This window comes from Gallinula chloropus (genome assembly GCF_964237585.1).
Source record: "Gallinula chloropus genome assembly, chromosome: 16".
In the NCBI taxonomy this organism is placed as follows: domain Eukaryota; kingdom Metazoa; phylum Chordata; class Aves; order Gruiformes; family Rallidae; genus Gallinula; species Gallinula chloropus.
Genome location: NC_140101.1, coordinates 15,065,936 through 15,082,603, shown reverse-complemented (window position 1 = coordinate 15,082,603; position 16,668 = coordinate 15,065,936). Strand labels below are relative to the sequence as shown.

Genomic DNA, 16,668 nt, shown 5'->3' with positions numbered 1-16,668 from the left:
GGCGCGTTGCTAGGCGGAGCGCGCCGCGGAGAGCGCGGCCGGGACCGCTCTGCCCCGCCGCAGCGGGGACACCCCCCCACCCCTAAACCCCCCTGTTCCCCCCAACCCCCCCTGTCCCCCGGGCCCGCCGGGCAGCGGGAGCGTCGGAGGCCCGAGAGCCGCCGTTCTTCGGCGTCCCCTGCGGCAGCGCGGGGTGCCCCTATGGAGAGGGGCCCGCGCAATGCCGTAGTGTTCAGCGCCTCCAAGGGGGAGGCGTTCACGCTCGCCGGCAGCTACAAGTCCTTGCGTAAGAGGCTCCGCGGCAACTGGAAGGTGCAGAGGTGAGGGGCGGCTTTTCGGGGCGCTGGCGGGAGCGGTCGGACGGTCCATCGCGGCGGCCGCGGCCCCTGAGGCGGGCGGAGAGGAGCCTGCCCCCGGCGCGGCCTGGCGGTGCGCCTCGCCTCAGCCGCCTCTGCCGAGCGGGGCCGGCGGCACCCCCAGGCCCTGCGGAGCGCCTCAGGTGTGTGGCCTCCCTGGAGTATCCCAGCCTCTGTGGGCATGGAATCATGGGGTCACCTGGGTTGGCAGAGACCCTTTAGGTCATCTACAGTTGGACTCGTTGAGCTTAAAGGTCTTGTCCAACCTAGTCATTCTGTGATCGAGTCCAGCCACAGCCCAGCCCTGCCCTGCCCAGCCCATCCCTAGACCGTGTCCTTCAGCACTTCATCCACAGGCCTTTTAAATCCCCCGAGGGATGGTGACCCCACCACCCCCTGGGCAGCCTGTCCCAACGCCTGACAGCCCGTTCAGTGCAGAAATTCTTCTGACATCTGACCTGAATCTCCCCTGGGGCAATTTCAAGCTGTTCCCTCTCATCCAATTGCTTGACCTGAGAGAAGAGACCAACCCCGACATCTTTGCAACCACCCTGCAGGTATCTGTAGAGAGCAATGAGGTCTCCCCTCAGCATCCTTTTCTCAAGACTACAAAGCCCCAGCTCCCTCAGCTGCTCCTCACAGGACTTGTGCTCCAGCCCCATTATGAGCTTCCTCACCCTTCTCCAGACACTGTCAGCATCTCAACATCCTTCCTGTAGTAAGGGTGAGCTAAGGTCTGTCTTTGCAGTGGCTGCACTCTCTGGCATTAGTTGTAATTTGGCTGTAATTTCTTCAGAGCTCCCACCTATCTTATCTGCAGAAGAGAGAGAGAGTGTGTTATAAGGATGAAACTCCAGGTGCGGTATTTTGAGTCTATCTTGATTTAGAACTTGGAATAAAAGAAGACAGCCCTTGTGCATAGCATACTGCCTGTCCACTACAAAATGTGCCCAGAGCAAAAAGGAAAACAGGAGGAAGCTTGTCAGGTGCAAAGATTAGTAGCAGCAATGACAGTTGATAGTAGTTCTGGATCTGCCACAGTACCCTGTTAGAGGGGCACTTATGTTTAGTGGGTTAAAATGGGTAAGGATTATTTTCACTTGAATTGTCACCTTTAAGCCCTGATAAAAGGATGTGAAATCACTGAAGTGATTTGCTCTGTGTTTGTACAAAAAAGGAAGTTGTGGTTCAGGACTATATCCAGGAATAACGTGTGTCTGTTAATCTGTCCCTAGCTTAAAAGATGAGATCACGGCAGAGAAACTGGTCGGGGTTAAACTGTGGATTACAGCAGGGCCAAGAGAGAAGTTCAGCACCGCTGAGGTAAGGAGGCAAGAATTGCCTGCAAATTACTTATGCTTCAAGATTTATTTCATGTGGAATAGGCACGAACAACACAGAAGAACCAGCAGTAGTACTGCTTTATAGGAATTTGTACAAATTGAAATTTGAATGTTTTTCTGGTAGGATCAAGTTCACTGCAAGTAGAGACAGAGTAATTCGCCTGCCCTCACCTCAGTAAAAGTTCAGGCAGTCACACATGAGGCTTCTTTCTCATGTAGCTTCGTTCTCATGTAACTTCTTTCACATGTGTTTTTTCTGGGTCTTTGCTGTCTTCTAGTTTTCTGTCCTGAAGAAGTTCCTGGAGGATGGTGGGGCCATCCTGGTGATGCTAAGAGAAGGTGGAGAGTCCCGATGCGGCACAAATATTAACTTCTTGTTAGAAGAATATGGGATCATTTTCAATAATGGTAACGGGGCTGGTACCTTGTACTCTTCTGTTTTGGGCCAAATCTAAAGAGCGGGTTCAGGTTCAGCCTTTGTAGGTAACTGGCCAAACACATCCCTCTCACAAAGCATCTTTTGGTCTAAGATGGTTTTCCTGAAATCTATATGCACATGTGTAAAAACTGAAGCACACCAAAGGCTTTCCAGAGAGACAGTACCCTCATAACAAATTGTCCATCTCCATTTCTTTGCTGTAGTCATCAATTTTAGTGGTATTTACTAACAAAAAAACCAATCCCAGTAATGTTTCTTGGTTAAAAAAGCCTTTCATTTCAAGTATTATATCCACACGTTGTAATAAACTGAATCACTTGATACTTGCCCTGAATCAACTTTCCTTTAGCAGACCAATAAAATGCCATTCATTAGGTTTTGTACTGGCAATGTGAAAAACCCAACTGAAATCCCAAAGCAACTGGGTCTCAGTGCACCTAAAATATTTGTAGGGTCTTTGGTGGCATTTCTAGACTGCCTTTTTAACAGTTTCAGTGTTTAAAACAAGAATTTGAACTTGTAAAGCTTTATACATATTCTTTTAACTTGATCATCCTTTGGCCTCTTCTGTGTTGCAGTAGCCATGCAGAAGACAAATCTGTTTTAAATCTGTATGTCCAAAAGGCAGCAGTAGAGAAGACTGATCTGAGTTCTGATGTGCCATGTGGCAGCTTTGTGGTGTTGGAAGCAAACACCTGGGGAATCAAGTCATTTTCCATTCTGTCAAGCACACTGATCACCTGAAGTGAAAATGTCTTTCCTTTTTTAATCTCTTCAAGATGCTGTAGTACGAAATGTGTATTACAAGTACCACCACCCAAAAGAAGCACTGATCTCTGATGGAGTTGTGAATAGGTAAACATTTGGGGTTCATAAGCCTTTGCAGTAACCTCTTACCATCTGTATTGTTCTCAGTGAGCTTTGCTTTTCAACATCTTGTAGGGGAATCAGTGAAGCTGGAAGAAAATCAGCGCTTGAGACAACAGATGGAGATGGAAGTGGCCATGACTCACAGTAAGTGTTTCCCTTGAGGATGTGAAAAGATGGAGCCCAGTTCTGAATCAGCAGGTCTGTAATCTAGCAGGAATGTGAGTGCTTGTGGTGAGGTTTTCTCATGTGTTTGTTGTGTCAGCTTCTTGTTCCCCAAGGTCATACCTGGAAAGGAGAATCTGTTTAGTAGTGCTTGATCACCAGTGAAGGAGCAGGAGTGATAGGTCTTGAAGAGAATTATTACATTGGTTTTGCCCCAAGTCTGTGGATTTGAGTTTGATTACACAATGTAAATATGAGTAACCTCTGGCTAGCAGGTGGTCTGGATGCAGGTATGAGCAACCCTGCATCTTTTAGAAAATCTTAAGCCAGAGTAAGATGAATGTTTGTTGCTGAGGAGGAGTGAAAAGGCATTACTGTAAATAACTATAAATGTTTATATTCTTCCTTGCAACTAGTTTTTAGACCCATGCATGACCATGTGGCTGATTAAAAGGAAAAATGTACAAAATGTGAGTTAAACACCCCTACCCTTCTCTCAGATACATAGAATCATAGACTCACAGAATGTGTAAGGTTGGAAGGGACCTTCAAAGGCCATCAAGTCCAACCCCCTGCAGTGAGCAGGGACATCTTCACTAGATCTGGTAGCTCAGAGCCCCATCAAGCCTGACCTTGAATGTCTCTGGGGATGGGGCCTCCACCACCTCTCTGTGCAACCTCTTCCAGTGATCCACCACCCTCACATTGAAGAATTATTTACTGATATCCAATCTAAATCTCCCCTTTTCTAGTTTAAAACCATCACCCCTCATCCTATTGCTGAGTGCCCTCAGGAACAGTTCTTCCCCAGGTACAGCAGTGTCCAAACAGAAATCAAGACTGTTCTTTGTTCCTTATTTAAGACAAATTGTCAACCTGGAAAAACCCACAGAAAGGGACTAAAATGTCATTTTTATGGTGTGAAGAATGTTTGAAACGATGCCTCTCTGCATTCCACCACCAATGCACGAGTAGTTTGTGCTTTAGGCAGACAAACTTAGTTCTATAAATAAGCCTGGCCTGCCTGGCAGGTGCAGGTACTCAGGGAGTTTCTCTGTCTCCTGCAGAGCACTCACTTTCATGTACCCATTCGGCGCCACGCTGAACGTGATGAAGCCAGCAGTGGCTATTCTGTCCACAGGATCTGTCTGCTTCCCGCTCAACAGGCCTGTTCTTGCTTTCTATCAGCATGAGGTATGACCGTGCGTGTCACAGAGCATGGGTTCTCCCCCTACCCCACACAAATACCCAGTGTGTATTTTCTGGTTGTACTTAAAAAACCCCCTTCTCTTTCTGATGCATCTGCAAGCTTCAGACAAGCCTAGTGACTCCTGCCTCCTTTTATGGAAAACTCCTTTGCACGGGATTAGAGGAGAATTAATTTGATGGTCAGCAGAGATTATATATTTCTTTGGTTGAGAGATGGATATTTTTTCTTCTTTAAGGTTTGAGGTTTTCCCCCCACTGTTTTACTAATCATTTAGTAGGTAAGTTTATCATTAGCTTCATAAATACGCTGTATCAAGTTAGGGAAGAGGATGCTCACCTTGGAATCTTCTCCTGGAGAGAGTCCAGCACAGGGCTATGAAGGTGATTAAGGGCCTGGAGCATCTCCCCTGTGAGTGAGCTGGGGCTGTTCAGCCTTGAGAAGAGAAGCCTGAGAGGGGATCTGATCAATAGTTATCAGTATCTGAAGGGTGGGACACAGGGGAAATGTCCAGCCTCTTCTCAGTGTCTGTGGGGACAGGACAAGGGGCGATGGCCTCAAGTTGGAGCACAGGGAGTTCCACACCAATCTGGGGAAGAACTTCTTCCTGGTGAGGGTGAGGGAGCCCTGGGACAGGCTGCCCAGGGGGTGTGGAGTCTCCTTCTCTGGAGAGATTCCAGCCCCGTCTGGACACCGACCTGTGTGACCTGTCCTAGGGACCCTGCTTTGGCAGGGGGTTGGACCTGATGAGCTCTGGAGGTCCCTTCCAACCCCTGCAGTTCTGTGACTCTGTGAATTAGTAGATTTTTATGTTCTCTTACCCATCCAGCCCTGTTAATTTATTAAAATTAGTAGTTCAGTGATCTAGTAGTAGTTGATGGGTACAAACAAATGATTAATATTGTTAGCCAATGTGAACTTATCAACACATATTTTACTATGTAGATGAGTTTCTAACACTGCTGTGGGGTTTTGGCATCTTTGTTAAGAAGGTATTTTTTGCTGAGGATGCCCAGCTCCACCCCTCCTCCCCCATGCTGTGCCTGAAATAAACCCCACGAGTCAGAGATGATACAGCAGCATGAAGTGAACCTGCAAGTAAAATTGCTGCTTGCTTTTTATCTGCAGTGTCAGAGTGAGGTATAATGAAATCCCTCCATCCACACACTCTCTGCACACCCATAGACTCAGGTCTAACTTTGCACCTGTGATAATAGTGAAACTATTTGCACTGGTGAGTTGTGTTTTCATGCTGTAAGTCATGGTGTTAGGCAAAGACCTGACTCTGCTGGGATCATAGCCTTGCTGGTTGGTGTTCTTGGTTCAAGACTGCACCTGTTCATGGGGGGGTTCATGTGCCTCACCTGGTCAGTATAGAGAGGATTGCTTTCTTCTGAGAATTAGAACTAGGTGATGCTGTAAGTGCAAACCAGGTACCTCTCTTGCACGTCCACGAAATGTTTTGCATGAGTTGATCAATAAAGTGTAACAGATTTGTGCAGGGGAAACCACATCATTCCAACAGTGCTTCCTGTGATGGGATGTCTATGTCACACATCATGTTCCCTGTCTGGTTAAGGAAGTTGCAGACACAAGGGCAGAAGCTGAAGCCAGAGACAGAGGCTGTCTTACAAGCAGAGCAGAGTAATTTGGTTGAAGGAAAAGGTCTCTTGGAGTGAAAAAGTGATACAGCAAGTGAAGGAAGGAAGAGCAGGAAGAGCAGTTGTGCTGCTGTGGGTAAAGCCTGTAGAATTTGGGTTAAAACCTTGCAAAACATGGAGTGTGATGCATCAGAAATGTGTTAAACTAAGTGGAACTTGGATGTATCATGAGATCTGTTCCAGCTGTATTCATTGGTGTGTTGTGAGTGTCACAGCTGGAGCAAGGAGCAGGAGAGGGCTGCTTGCTCTGCTGAAAGCTCCCTGGTTCTTACACACACCTTGGGAAGGATTATGGGGTGGTCTTTGGGAAGTGTTCTGAAGGTGTTTCAGGAATGCCTTTTCATGCATGTGTAAATTAGCCAGATTAAGACATAATGACCTGTGTATTTGGCTTTTCATCTTACAAATCTTAAATTTACTGACTTCTTCATGCATTCATGTCACTGGGCTCTAGGTTTGCATTCTGAACGCTGAGGAATCAGTTGCCAGAGGTCAATAGTGTGCCCATTTCACTTCATTATTTTCACTTGATTGGAAGGAGAGTGTTCTTTTCCTGCCAAAGTAGCTGAAGCACAGCTATTGTTGATGGTACTCTGGCTTGGTTTTTCACTGCCAGCCAGTTGTCTGTGCCCTCATGGGATGCAGATCAGTGTTCCTAATAAATTGATGAGCCTTAAGAGCAAGTACACTCACAGTGCTGCTGTGCAGTGAAACTGCTTTTGCTGCTGCTTATTCCAGAGTTTCCTAATTCTTTGAAACACTTTGTAGTTACTTTAACAATTGCCTCTAAAATTGTTACTTGAAAGAATTTTTTGCTGTTTTGTTTTTATTGATAGAGCCAAGGTGGGAAGATAGCAGCTCTGGGATCTTCCCACATGTTCAGTGATCAATATTTAGATAAAGAAGAAAATGGTAAGATCATGGTAAGTTGTTTATTGTGTTTTCTTAAAGTTGGGGTTTTTTTAGTGGCTATCCAAAGCACTTACAAAGCAGCCCAAGCTCACTAGCTTGATGTCAGACCAAGGCAGCTATGAAATGGATTCAGGAGGGAGATTCTAATGCAATACTAATGTCCTGAGGAATGTGTTAGAGCACAGGTAACAGGAAGGAGTTCTTAAAGTCATAGTTCATTAGTTACATTACAGGACTCTGAGAAGTGTTTCCTCCTTCTGTTCAGCACATTGTTATTAACATTTAAATATTCAGGCAGGCTTTTTTGTTTACTGCTTTTTCATAGCTTCCTTGATCATGGCTCCATGATTAATGCTAAACACTGGTGTGTATCAGTCCTGATACCTGGAGATCGTAACGCGCTTCCCAAAGTGGGGGATGCTGCGTTGTTATGTGTGAGAAGGGGAGTTTCCTGCTGGGGTGTTCCTGAAAGCATGCACCTCATACAAAGTATGGTCATTGCCATGACTCCTTCTTTCCCTGTGTAAATACAAATAAAGCTTGGATATTCTCCACACATGTTCTTTGATTTATTACCCATTTATTTTCTTCCTTTTCACTGTATGTAATTTAATAGATCTAATATGAATTTCAAGCATTAGAATAGTTTACTTAGACTCTCCAGTAATTAATTGACCTTTGCCCTTCTCCAGGATGTGCTTTTCCAGTGGCTCACAACATCAGATATCCATTTAAACCACATGGATATGGAGGACCCTGAGGTAAGAGAAATCCATTACAAGGAAGTAAATAGTAATAAAGAATCCAGCAGCACCAGTTCTGGCAAACCATATCTTTAGCACAGAATGTTTAACAGCTGGATGGAGGCTGTTGTTGTTGCAGACCCTTTATTCACAGTCTGAGACTGAATAGGCAGATGGAGCAGGCAAAAAAAATGATGGCATTGTATCTCTGTCAGATTGCTGTTTGCTGTCAGACTTCACTTGTGAAGGTCTCATCCCAGTTTGCTGTGTTTGAGATCATTTGTTGCTCCAACTTCATAAGTTTGCTCTGAGCCTTCAGACAAGAGGAACAGGAGTGAAGGTGGATTTCTGTACATGAGAAGGGTGCAACCTGTGTGTCGGTGTGTAGTTGTTTTCTTTAACTGACATAGGCAAGTCCTATTTTTATTTGGAAATATCATATACTCTCTGTGCATAAAAAGAACAACAGGCTTGCCCTGTAAGCTACATGACAGCTTAAAATTAAGTATTGTAAAGGAGTAACCAGTCCATATACAACATCCCAGTGACAAGTATCTGTACAGCTCAGAGAACAGAGTCTGCACAGTCTGATCTAGTAAAGAGCACTGCCAATGGTCATACCTGGTGGAGAGCGAATTAATGAGATGTAAACTAGAAAGAGACTGTGTAAATGGGTTGGTCTTTTTAAATCACATGTGTATATGTGTGTGTGTTCAGATTTCAGACTACACCATGCTCCCAAACACAGCTGTGCTGTCAAAGCAACTGCGAGTCTGTCTGCAGGAAGGAGATGAGAACCCAAGAGATGTCACTAAGCTGTTCGACACGTCCCTTTATGAGCAGGATACAACTGTCCTCCCTTCAGTTATCAAGTCAGCAGCTGTGATTATTTTATTCTTTTCCTTACTTCTTTTTCCACTGTGTATCCTGCCTTTTCTCTGTGTGCTTAGAGCAGAAGGGACTGAGCTGTGGGCAGCTTTTGGAATGTGGATGTCCCAGAAGACTGATGGGTACAGTGTGACAGTGCTGTTTTCTCTTCCTTCTTACCTGTAGTTTCTGACATTGTTCTCTCCCTTTTTCCAATGACTGCTGATCCAGCAAACTGGTATTTTTAGTAGCACTGCCTGCAGTGATGTTGGGTACTTTCTGGAGTGGAAACTGAGAGCTGGTTGGTTTTTCACTGCTGAATTACTTGGCATTTACTGAGTGAAGCTGCATTACGTTTGTCTTTGCATGTCCCAGTAATTGTGTCTTGAGATTTATCTGCTGCTCAGTTGTGCCACCTTTGTACCACTGCAGTTTTGCTCCTCACAACTCATCTTGTATTCAGATTGTGTGTGAACACGTGGAATAGTAGCAGGTTTAACACAAATGCCATGAAGCTCCAATCTGTTGTGAACATTCCTCCTTCTTACCCTGTATATCTTGTGTTTCTGCTGAATGTGAATCCATAGAGGGATCTCCCTTCTCATCCCATAGCAAGTAACTTAGTTTAAAATAATAGCTTTTGGTTGTGGACTTCCTGAAAAACCTTCTGAAATCCAAGCCTGCTCTTTTCAAACTGGGTCACTTATTCCTCATACACGTTCACCTAAAGTTGCTTGAAGAATTAAGGTGGCACTTCCTTTTTTTATGTATCCACCTATCCTTACCTTCTCCTCTGTCATCATTTTAACTTGCTGCAGAAGTCAGTTACAACTGAGAGGTCGTTTTCTATGGGCTTTGTAAAATGAGGCATCCTATTTCTTTAATGCTGTGACTGTGCATGATGTTGACTCTGGTGCCTTCATAAAAATTTCTTTCTGCAGCCCTTCTGTGAGCATCTGGAAATGGCTGTTGTGTCACTTCTGCTCTCATATTGTCTTTTTCCTGTGCTGCAGAGCCTATGAACAGCTGAATGTGAAGCATGAACCCCTTCAACTCATTCAGCCTCAATTTGAGACTCCACTACCTGCCCTCCAGCCAGCTGTGAGTAAATCTCCTTGCTGGTACAGCACATGGAGAAACCTGTTCCATGTGGAACCTCTGTGTTTCATTTCCATAGTTCTTTCAAAGCAGTGAACAAAAAAACCACCAAACTCTCCAAAAATTGAGAGAAGTGCTGTTGTAATCATTAATCAGCTGGGAGTTGGATACATTGCAGGGACTGTGCTCTAGGAAAGAGCACTAATTTATGCTTCTTAATTTCTGTCAACATCACTTGAACATGTAGTATCCATAACCACAGCAGGGCCCATGGTGTATCTCAGCTTTCAGCTGAGTAGCTGCTCCCAGCCCAGAGAGCTGCTTGGGTCCTGCTCCCCGCCCAGGGAGCTGCTGGGGTCCTGCTCCCAGCCCAGATTGCTGCTGGGGTCCTGTTCCCAGCCCAGGGAGCTGCTGGGGTCCTGCTCCCCGACCAGGGAGCTGCTGGGATCCTGTTCCCTGCCCAGGGAGCTGCTGGGGTCCTGCTCCCTGCCCAGGGAGCTGCTGGGGTCCTGCTCCCAGCCCAGGGAGCTGCTGGGGTTCAACCTTCCCTGTGGAAACAGGCAGTGGTATTTCAGAAAGCAGAGGTGGTGTAAGTTACTGCCAGGGAAGGGGCCAGTCTGTCCCACCCATCCTCAGTCTCCCATGTCCGTTGGGGAAGTAGAAAGCAGAGTGTTGGTCTGTTACAGCAAGGGCTGGCCAGACTTTTACCAACAGAGATTTGGGCTGGCAGCAGCACCATGAGCCGTGGCGTTGTCAGACTGGTTTTGAAAAGCAGATAAATCTTTGAGTATCTTTGAGTTTTGCCATTGTGGCTCCATCCTTCTTTATGTTGTCCACTGGGGAAACATTACTGTGACTGAAAGTTGTGTCTCATGCACTGCTCTTCAAAAAGGCAAGTTTAGCTTGTGGCATAGTGGTGATGGCATGAAAAAGAACATACTCTTCCCAGAATTAAGGTGAATACATTTCCAAGGTGAGCTGCTTGTGCTGAGCTTAGTACTGCAGCTATCACCTGGACCTGATGGAGCACAACTAAACTCAAACTGCAAGTGTGGTGTGTCTGGGTGTGATGCTGGGGGATGGTTCTGGCGTCCCCATGACCAAACTCTTTTGGAACATTCACTTATTTTAACAAAATATAAATAGAATATTTTAAAATGTGTACCGTGGTACTGCAGCCTTTGGAGTTGCTTTTGACTCCATGAATGGTTTATTTGAGTCCAGTGTAAGTCAAAAACTGTTGTCTTAGAGATGGGTGAGAGAGACCCTGGGCAATAAACCCTGCTGCTTCTTCTCTCCAAGGTTTTTCCACCGGCTTTCCGAGAGCTGCCCCCTCCCCCACTGGAGCTCTTTGACTTGGATGAAACTTTTTCCTCTGAGAAAACTCGTCTTGCAGAGATAACCAACAAATGTAAGCAGGGCAGACTCATTGCTTACATGTTTCCATACAGAGTCCAATTTTGGGAGGAAAAACTGTGGTTCTATTTAGGTTTAAAATATGCTCCTTGTTTATGAAAATCCACTGCTGTCATCCTGGGCTAAGACATTGCAAGGCCTTGGAAACTGATAACGTGACCTGATGTACCACACCATTGTATTATGCTTCTGCCTGCTGTTGCCTGTAGCACACACAAACTGCTTTTGCAGAGTCTTGCTGATTTATTTCACATTTTTAATGCTCTGAAGTTAAAATGCTCAGGTTACTCTGAACACACCTTAAACCTAAAACTAGCTGCAAGAATACCCACAGCTAATCCACTGAGCTTGGCTGTAGGACCTGACCTCCCAGAATGCCAGCAGCAAGTGGAGATCTGTAGGGTGCTTTTGCCCAGGTGACAGGGATGTCTGTGATACTCACCCACTTTCTTCCTTGGGATCCTTCTCTAGGTACTGATGATGACCTGGAGTTCTACATACGAAAGTGTGGCGATATCCTAGGAGTAACAAGTAAATTCCCAAAGGAGAAGCAAGATGCCAAGCATATCCTGGAGTACATCTTCTTCCAAGTGGTTGAGTTTAAGAAACTGAATCAGGTATTTATAATGACAGAATTACAAGTGAAGGCTTGGCACCATCAGCAATGAGCTGATACATGTTTGTAGCTACTACACATGTCCCAGGCAGGAGGCACAGTGATGTGTTTAAGGCATTGGCTGTACAGTAAATTAGACCAGAATACTTGAGACCATTAATCTGTATAGAATGTGTAGTGCTCAGTTTATTAAGTCTCTCATTTAATTGGGGGATTAATACATGCAAGCATAGCTTGGTGATTTCAGCTCAATGCAGCTCATTAAGGGTGTGTTGTGTAACAGCAGCGTGCCCTCACGGACCTTCACAGCGCTGGCTAATGCTACAGCACAGATGTGAAGCCAGCCTTGTTGCTCACAAGCAGGGCTGTGTTGAAATAATTCCTCATAGTAAGTACTTGGGATGCTTGGGAGTCTGGAGTGTGGCAGGTCAGCCCTTTCTCCTCTAACAGGTAGCCCTGTGTCTCAAGTAGTCCAGTTAAGACAAAAATCTGACATTTCTACCCTATTGTTAATGGGTTTGTTTCTCTTTTTTTCTCTTCCTTTCCCTAAGGAACACGATATTGACACGAGTGAAGCTGCATTCCAGGATGGTAACTGAGACCTGGCTTCCCCAGTTTGAGATCCACCTCTCAGTAAAAACATCCTTTTCCATTTTTTTAACACCTCTGTGGTCAGTGCAGTGATCGGGGCTGTCTCAGTAGCTCACTGAACGTTTGGATCACTTACAGTTGGGGTAACTGATGCCTTCTCAGGAAGTGCTTGGGATCTTGCAAGCATTTTCCAAATATTTTCCTGTTTTTCTACTTCTTTATTGAAACTGTATATGAAAAAAAATATTATCTTGTACTAAGAAAAGGTGGTTTGGGTCCTTCTTTGTGGCTCCATTGTTTATTCTCTTGTAGTAAGGCACACTGTGGCTTCTCCTGGTGAATGTGTTGTCCTTACTGGTCCTTCCCACAGTGAATTATTTTGGGTTGTGAACTGTGGAAAAGAAAATACAGCCATTAACAACAGCAGCTGCTTTTGTCTCTGCCACAGTGAACCAAGATGAGGTGGTTTTGTTACTGTGGAAGGAAAAGGCTTCTTCCCAGGGAGGGCAGGAGTTGGAGTTAAGCAGATTGTGACCTCATCTGAGACTGGAAATGTGTTGTTTTGAAAAGAAGGGACAGCACTGGGATGACAGAGACTTCAATAGATTATGATGGTGAAGAAAATGTGGCAAGGTGTAGAAACTCTGGAATATCTCCACATGCAGTTAGTTGATACCCAGCCCGTTCTAGGGATGGTGAGCCACGTACAGTGTGAGAGTGGAAGTGCCAGTGAAACTCATTCAGCACAGAATGCTGAACCTCACTGCACAGCAGAAACAGAGCCGAGGACAGGAGCGGTGAGAAGAGCTGTCAGCATCATTACCACTGTCTGTCGTGGTTGTGAGGGCTGTTTTGTATCGACCCTGAGACTGCACATCCAAGAGATGCTGTTATTTAGCCTGACACCCAAACTCTGAAAGGTAAACTCTTCCCTTGCCCCAGCCTTCTCTGCAGCCGTTGTGACACCTGTGCTTTATCTGGCTCTGACGTGGTTTTTAGCATCAAATCTGCTTGTGGAAAATCTGCTCATCTTTTTCCCCAGAAAAAGTAATTTCTTCTTGCATTGCCTCCTATTTCAGATGCAGGTTTTCCTAGTGGAGGTCCCAAAGCCACCTGAGTTCTTTGCCAGTTGAGATGCCCTAATGCAGCGTGTAGCAGTGGCTGTACCTCTGCCTGCTCTGCAGCCATGCCTTGCTCACAGCACCATGTTTGACATTTTCCATTTCTTCCCCTTTTATGTGTTTTTTCCTCTCCCAGCATGGCTGTGGTTGTCACCCAGTGCACTCCCTGTGTTCCAGCCACACGTTTACACAATAAGCTTAATCTTTCCTCTGCTGTATCAATACCAATCAGTCACCCGGCACAGAGCACAGTTGAACCAAACAACCCTGCCATCTCTTGCTAATTACAGAGCTGTTTTGTACCCCTCTGTGGTGTTTATACTGCAAACTGTAAATACATTCTCTTTCTGGGCCCTTCCTCTGAGTTGCTTTGTCACCTCTTCCTGATGCTGTAACATGGTTTAGGAAAAGTCATCTGAGCAGCAGGAGAATACAAGCAGCTCCCTGTTTGCTGTTTGTCTGCAGTGCCACTCTCACAGCTGAACTAAAAGAACCGATTTTTCACTGAATGGAAGTTTTCTTTTAGCCAGAAGCTTCAGTGTGAAATACATGTGGAGGCAATAGCTCCCATCAATCTTTCAGAGTTGTCCCTAGCCCCCCGGGGTTATTTAAACTGTTACTTTGTGAACAGAAGGGCTTGCTTTGGTCACAGTGGTAAAGTTTATGCTGATTTACAGGATTTTGAAGGAGGTGAGTGGTGAAGGCTTTCAAGAAGCAAGGCCAGGTCCCTGGAAGGTGAGGCTGCTGGAGTTCATGTGTTAATGACATCACTGCTCGACTCACAGCAGCTGGTCACAAGCAGCTCTTGCTGTTTGCCCCTTTCACTCCCCGTCCTCTTACGCAACGGGACTTCTCATCCCTCGATCTGTCCCTAAAAGGAGGAAATTGATGGTCTTTCAAGGAACCGTAAATGCCCCAAAACGCTTAACGAGCAAGCCCCGGTGCCGCTGTGAGCCGCGGGCGGGGAGGGGAAGAGGCAGGAGAGCGAGCGGCTGCGTACGGGGAAGCTCGAAGCGGACAGCAAGAGCACCCGGACCGGGGGGTGCGATGGGCCCTCGCTTGCGTCCCCCGGAGCAGGGCGGGGGCAGAGCGCCCCGTCCCCGCGGCTGGCCCGGCCGGCGAGCCATGGCTGCGGCGGGCTGCGGCCCCCAGCCCTGCCCAGCGCGCTCGGAGGCAGCGCGGGGGGGGCGGCGGCGGCCTGCGGGACCCCCCGGGACGCCGCCGTCTTCCGGCCGCACGGCCCGGTCCCCCCCGCTCTCAGGCTGCTTTTCTCCCAGCGTGCCAGAAGAGGGATCCCCAGCCCCGGCGGCACCTCCCGCCCGCCGCCTCCCTACCCGCGCTCCCCGTGGGCAGCGGCGAGCCCCGGCCGCCCAGGCGGCGCGGCCGCCATGGCCCGTCGGCGGAGGCCCGAACCGCGCTCCGGCCCCCCTCCTTCACCGAGGCCTCCCCAGGCCCCTCTGCCAGGTAACGGGGGCGGGCGGGGCGCGCACCGGGGAGCGGAGCGGGGCCCGCCGCGGGGCTCCCCGCCCGCAGCTCGCCGGGGCCCGGCCATCTTGCCGCCGAGTCTCGCCCCTCCTCAGCCCACCGCGGCGGAAGGAGGCGGCCGGGCTCCCTCCCCCGGAGCTCCGTGGCGGCCCCGGGGCGCGGACGGGCGGCTGCTCTCGGGGGAGGGTTTGAGCGGCGACCGGGCTTCAGCCCGAGGAGAGGCGGGCCCACCCGCGGGCCTGCGCCCGCAGGCCAGGCAGAGAGAGTCAGGGACCAGGCGCTGAGTAAAAACTTCATCTTTATTACATGGATACGAAAGACAACGCTGGGGAGGGAGGGGAGAGCCCGCGGGGCGGGTGCGGCCTGCCAGGGGCTGCCGCCGGAGCGCCCTCCGGCCAGCCCCGCCCGCCGCTTTGGCCCCGGCCGGCCCACGGGACGGGCAGAGCTCCGGGCACGGTCCTGCCTTCGCCTGACGCGCTCCTCTGCGGCCGATGGCGGGTGGGCAGGGAGCCCGGAGCGCTGCGGCATCACTGAGCCTGGTGCAGGAACGCGGGGAGCAGCTCGGGCTCGCTCAGCTGGGCCTCGGCGCTGGAAGAGCTGTGGCTCAGTGGAGGGGGTCTCTTGAAGGCACCAGGCCAAGCCAGAGGGGTTGCTGCGGGGGTCTCCAGGAATGGCGTGTCCAGTTTGGAGCATCCCAGTAACCTCAAATCCTCAGTACTCACATCAAGGGACAGGCTGCTATCCAGGGAGGCTTTTATTGCCGAGATATCCCACCCGGGTGCAGGCATCTTCCCAAGTGTGGAGAGGGCACCAGCGAGCTCCGTGCTATTGGAGAGCAGGCTCTCCAGCTGTTTGGGGTGCCTGTCTTTCTTGCAGGGCGTTGAGGTGTTCTGTGACACCAGGTCCATCAGGCAGCCAGCTATGCTGCTGTGCTCACAGGGCAAACCAGACAGGTCTAAGGTGGCCTGGTGGGTCTTGCAGAAGCAGACAAGACTGAGGTCAGTGATACCCTGGGTCAGGCTTTGCGGGTCAGTCTTCACAGAGCTGCTCTGAGACTCCAGCTGCTTGACCACACACAGAGAACTGCCTCTTGCTGCATTGTCCAAGTCCATGAGAAGCTCCCAGGTGTCTGGTTTGGAGGCACTGCTGTCATCCAAGTGATAACTGGCAACAAGAGAATGAGTATGGCTGGAGGCACTGGCGACAAACCCCTTATCCAGGATTTCCTTGATGGTCATGGTGCTGGTGCTGTGTCTCTTGGTGGACAGCATGGTGCAGTCCCACTGCTGTCAGGCTGATGGAGACCGGGGTGTCCCTGTAAGAATAAACACATTACTGGTCATTAGCAAGTTACAGGCTTTGAGCAGCAGGGCTGTTCTCTGCAAGCCCTCTCTCAGTCTTCCTTAAGAGTGCAAGGAACTGAGCAGGATCTATGTCAGGTAGGTGGGCATCCATTCCACCTTTGCTTTCTAGAGTAAAAGAGTTGCACTATAGCCTGTTTATTACTCAGGCATTGCTACATTCTCCTTAGAGTTGCATTTATTTAGCCTCAGCTTGTGTACATTACTCTTAGCTTTGTACTAGGTGTAAACTACTCCACCTGCGAGTGGCATTGAGACAGAGCTGGCTTTCCCCAGAGATAGATGCTCAGGGAAGGCAGCTACTGTAGTCTGAAACCATTTCTTGCACTAAACATATTAAAAGGAGCCAAGAAGCTCCTGAACTTACTACAAAGGGAAAGCTGTACAGCCACTGCAGAAGGAAACCTTTCTTGTATGTTG

General features: G+C 48.3%; 1 protein-coding gene across 1 annotated transcript; it reads left to right on the top strand.

Moving 5' to 3' along the window:
- Positions 1 to 201: 201 nt before the first annotated feature.
- On the top strand, positions 202 to 12,535 carry IFT52 (intraflagellar transport 52; the record flags this gene model as incomplete). Its single annotated transcript, XM_084271383.1, has 13 exons — positions 202 to 320; positions 1,592 to 1,679; positions 1,978 to 2,107; positions 2,918 to 2,993; positions 3,081 to 3,152; positions 4,238 to 4,364; positions 6,875 to 6,961; positions 7,643 to 7,711; positions 8,411 to 8,565; positions 9,574 to 9,661; positions 10,961 to 11,069; positions 11,546 to 11,691; positions 12,242 to 12,535. 13 exons carry the CDS (start codon positions 202 to 204, stop codon positions 12,287 to 12,289), a joined length of 1,314 nt encoding a protein of 437 aa, XP_084127509.1. The 3' UTR covers positions 12,290 to 12,535.
- Positions 12,536 to 16,668: the final 4,133 nt, after the last annotated feature.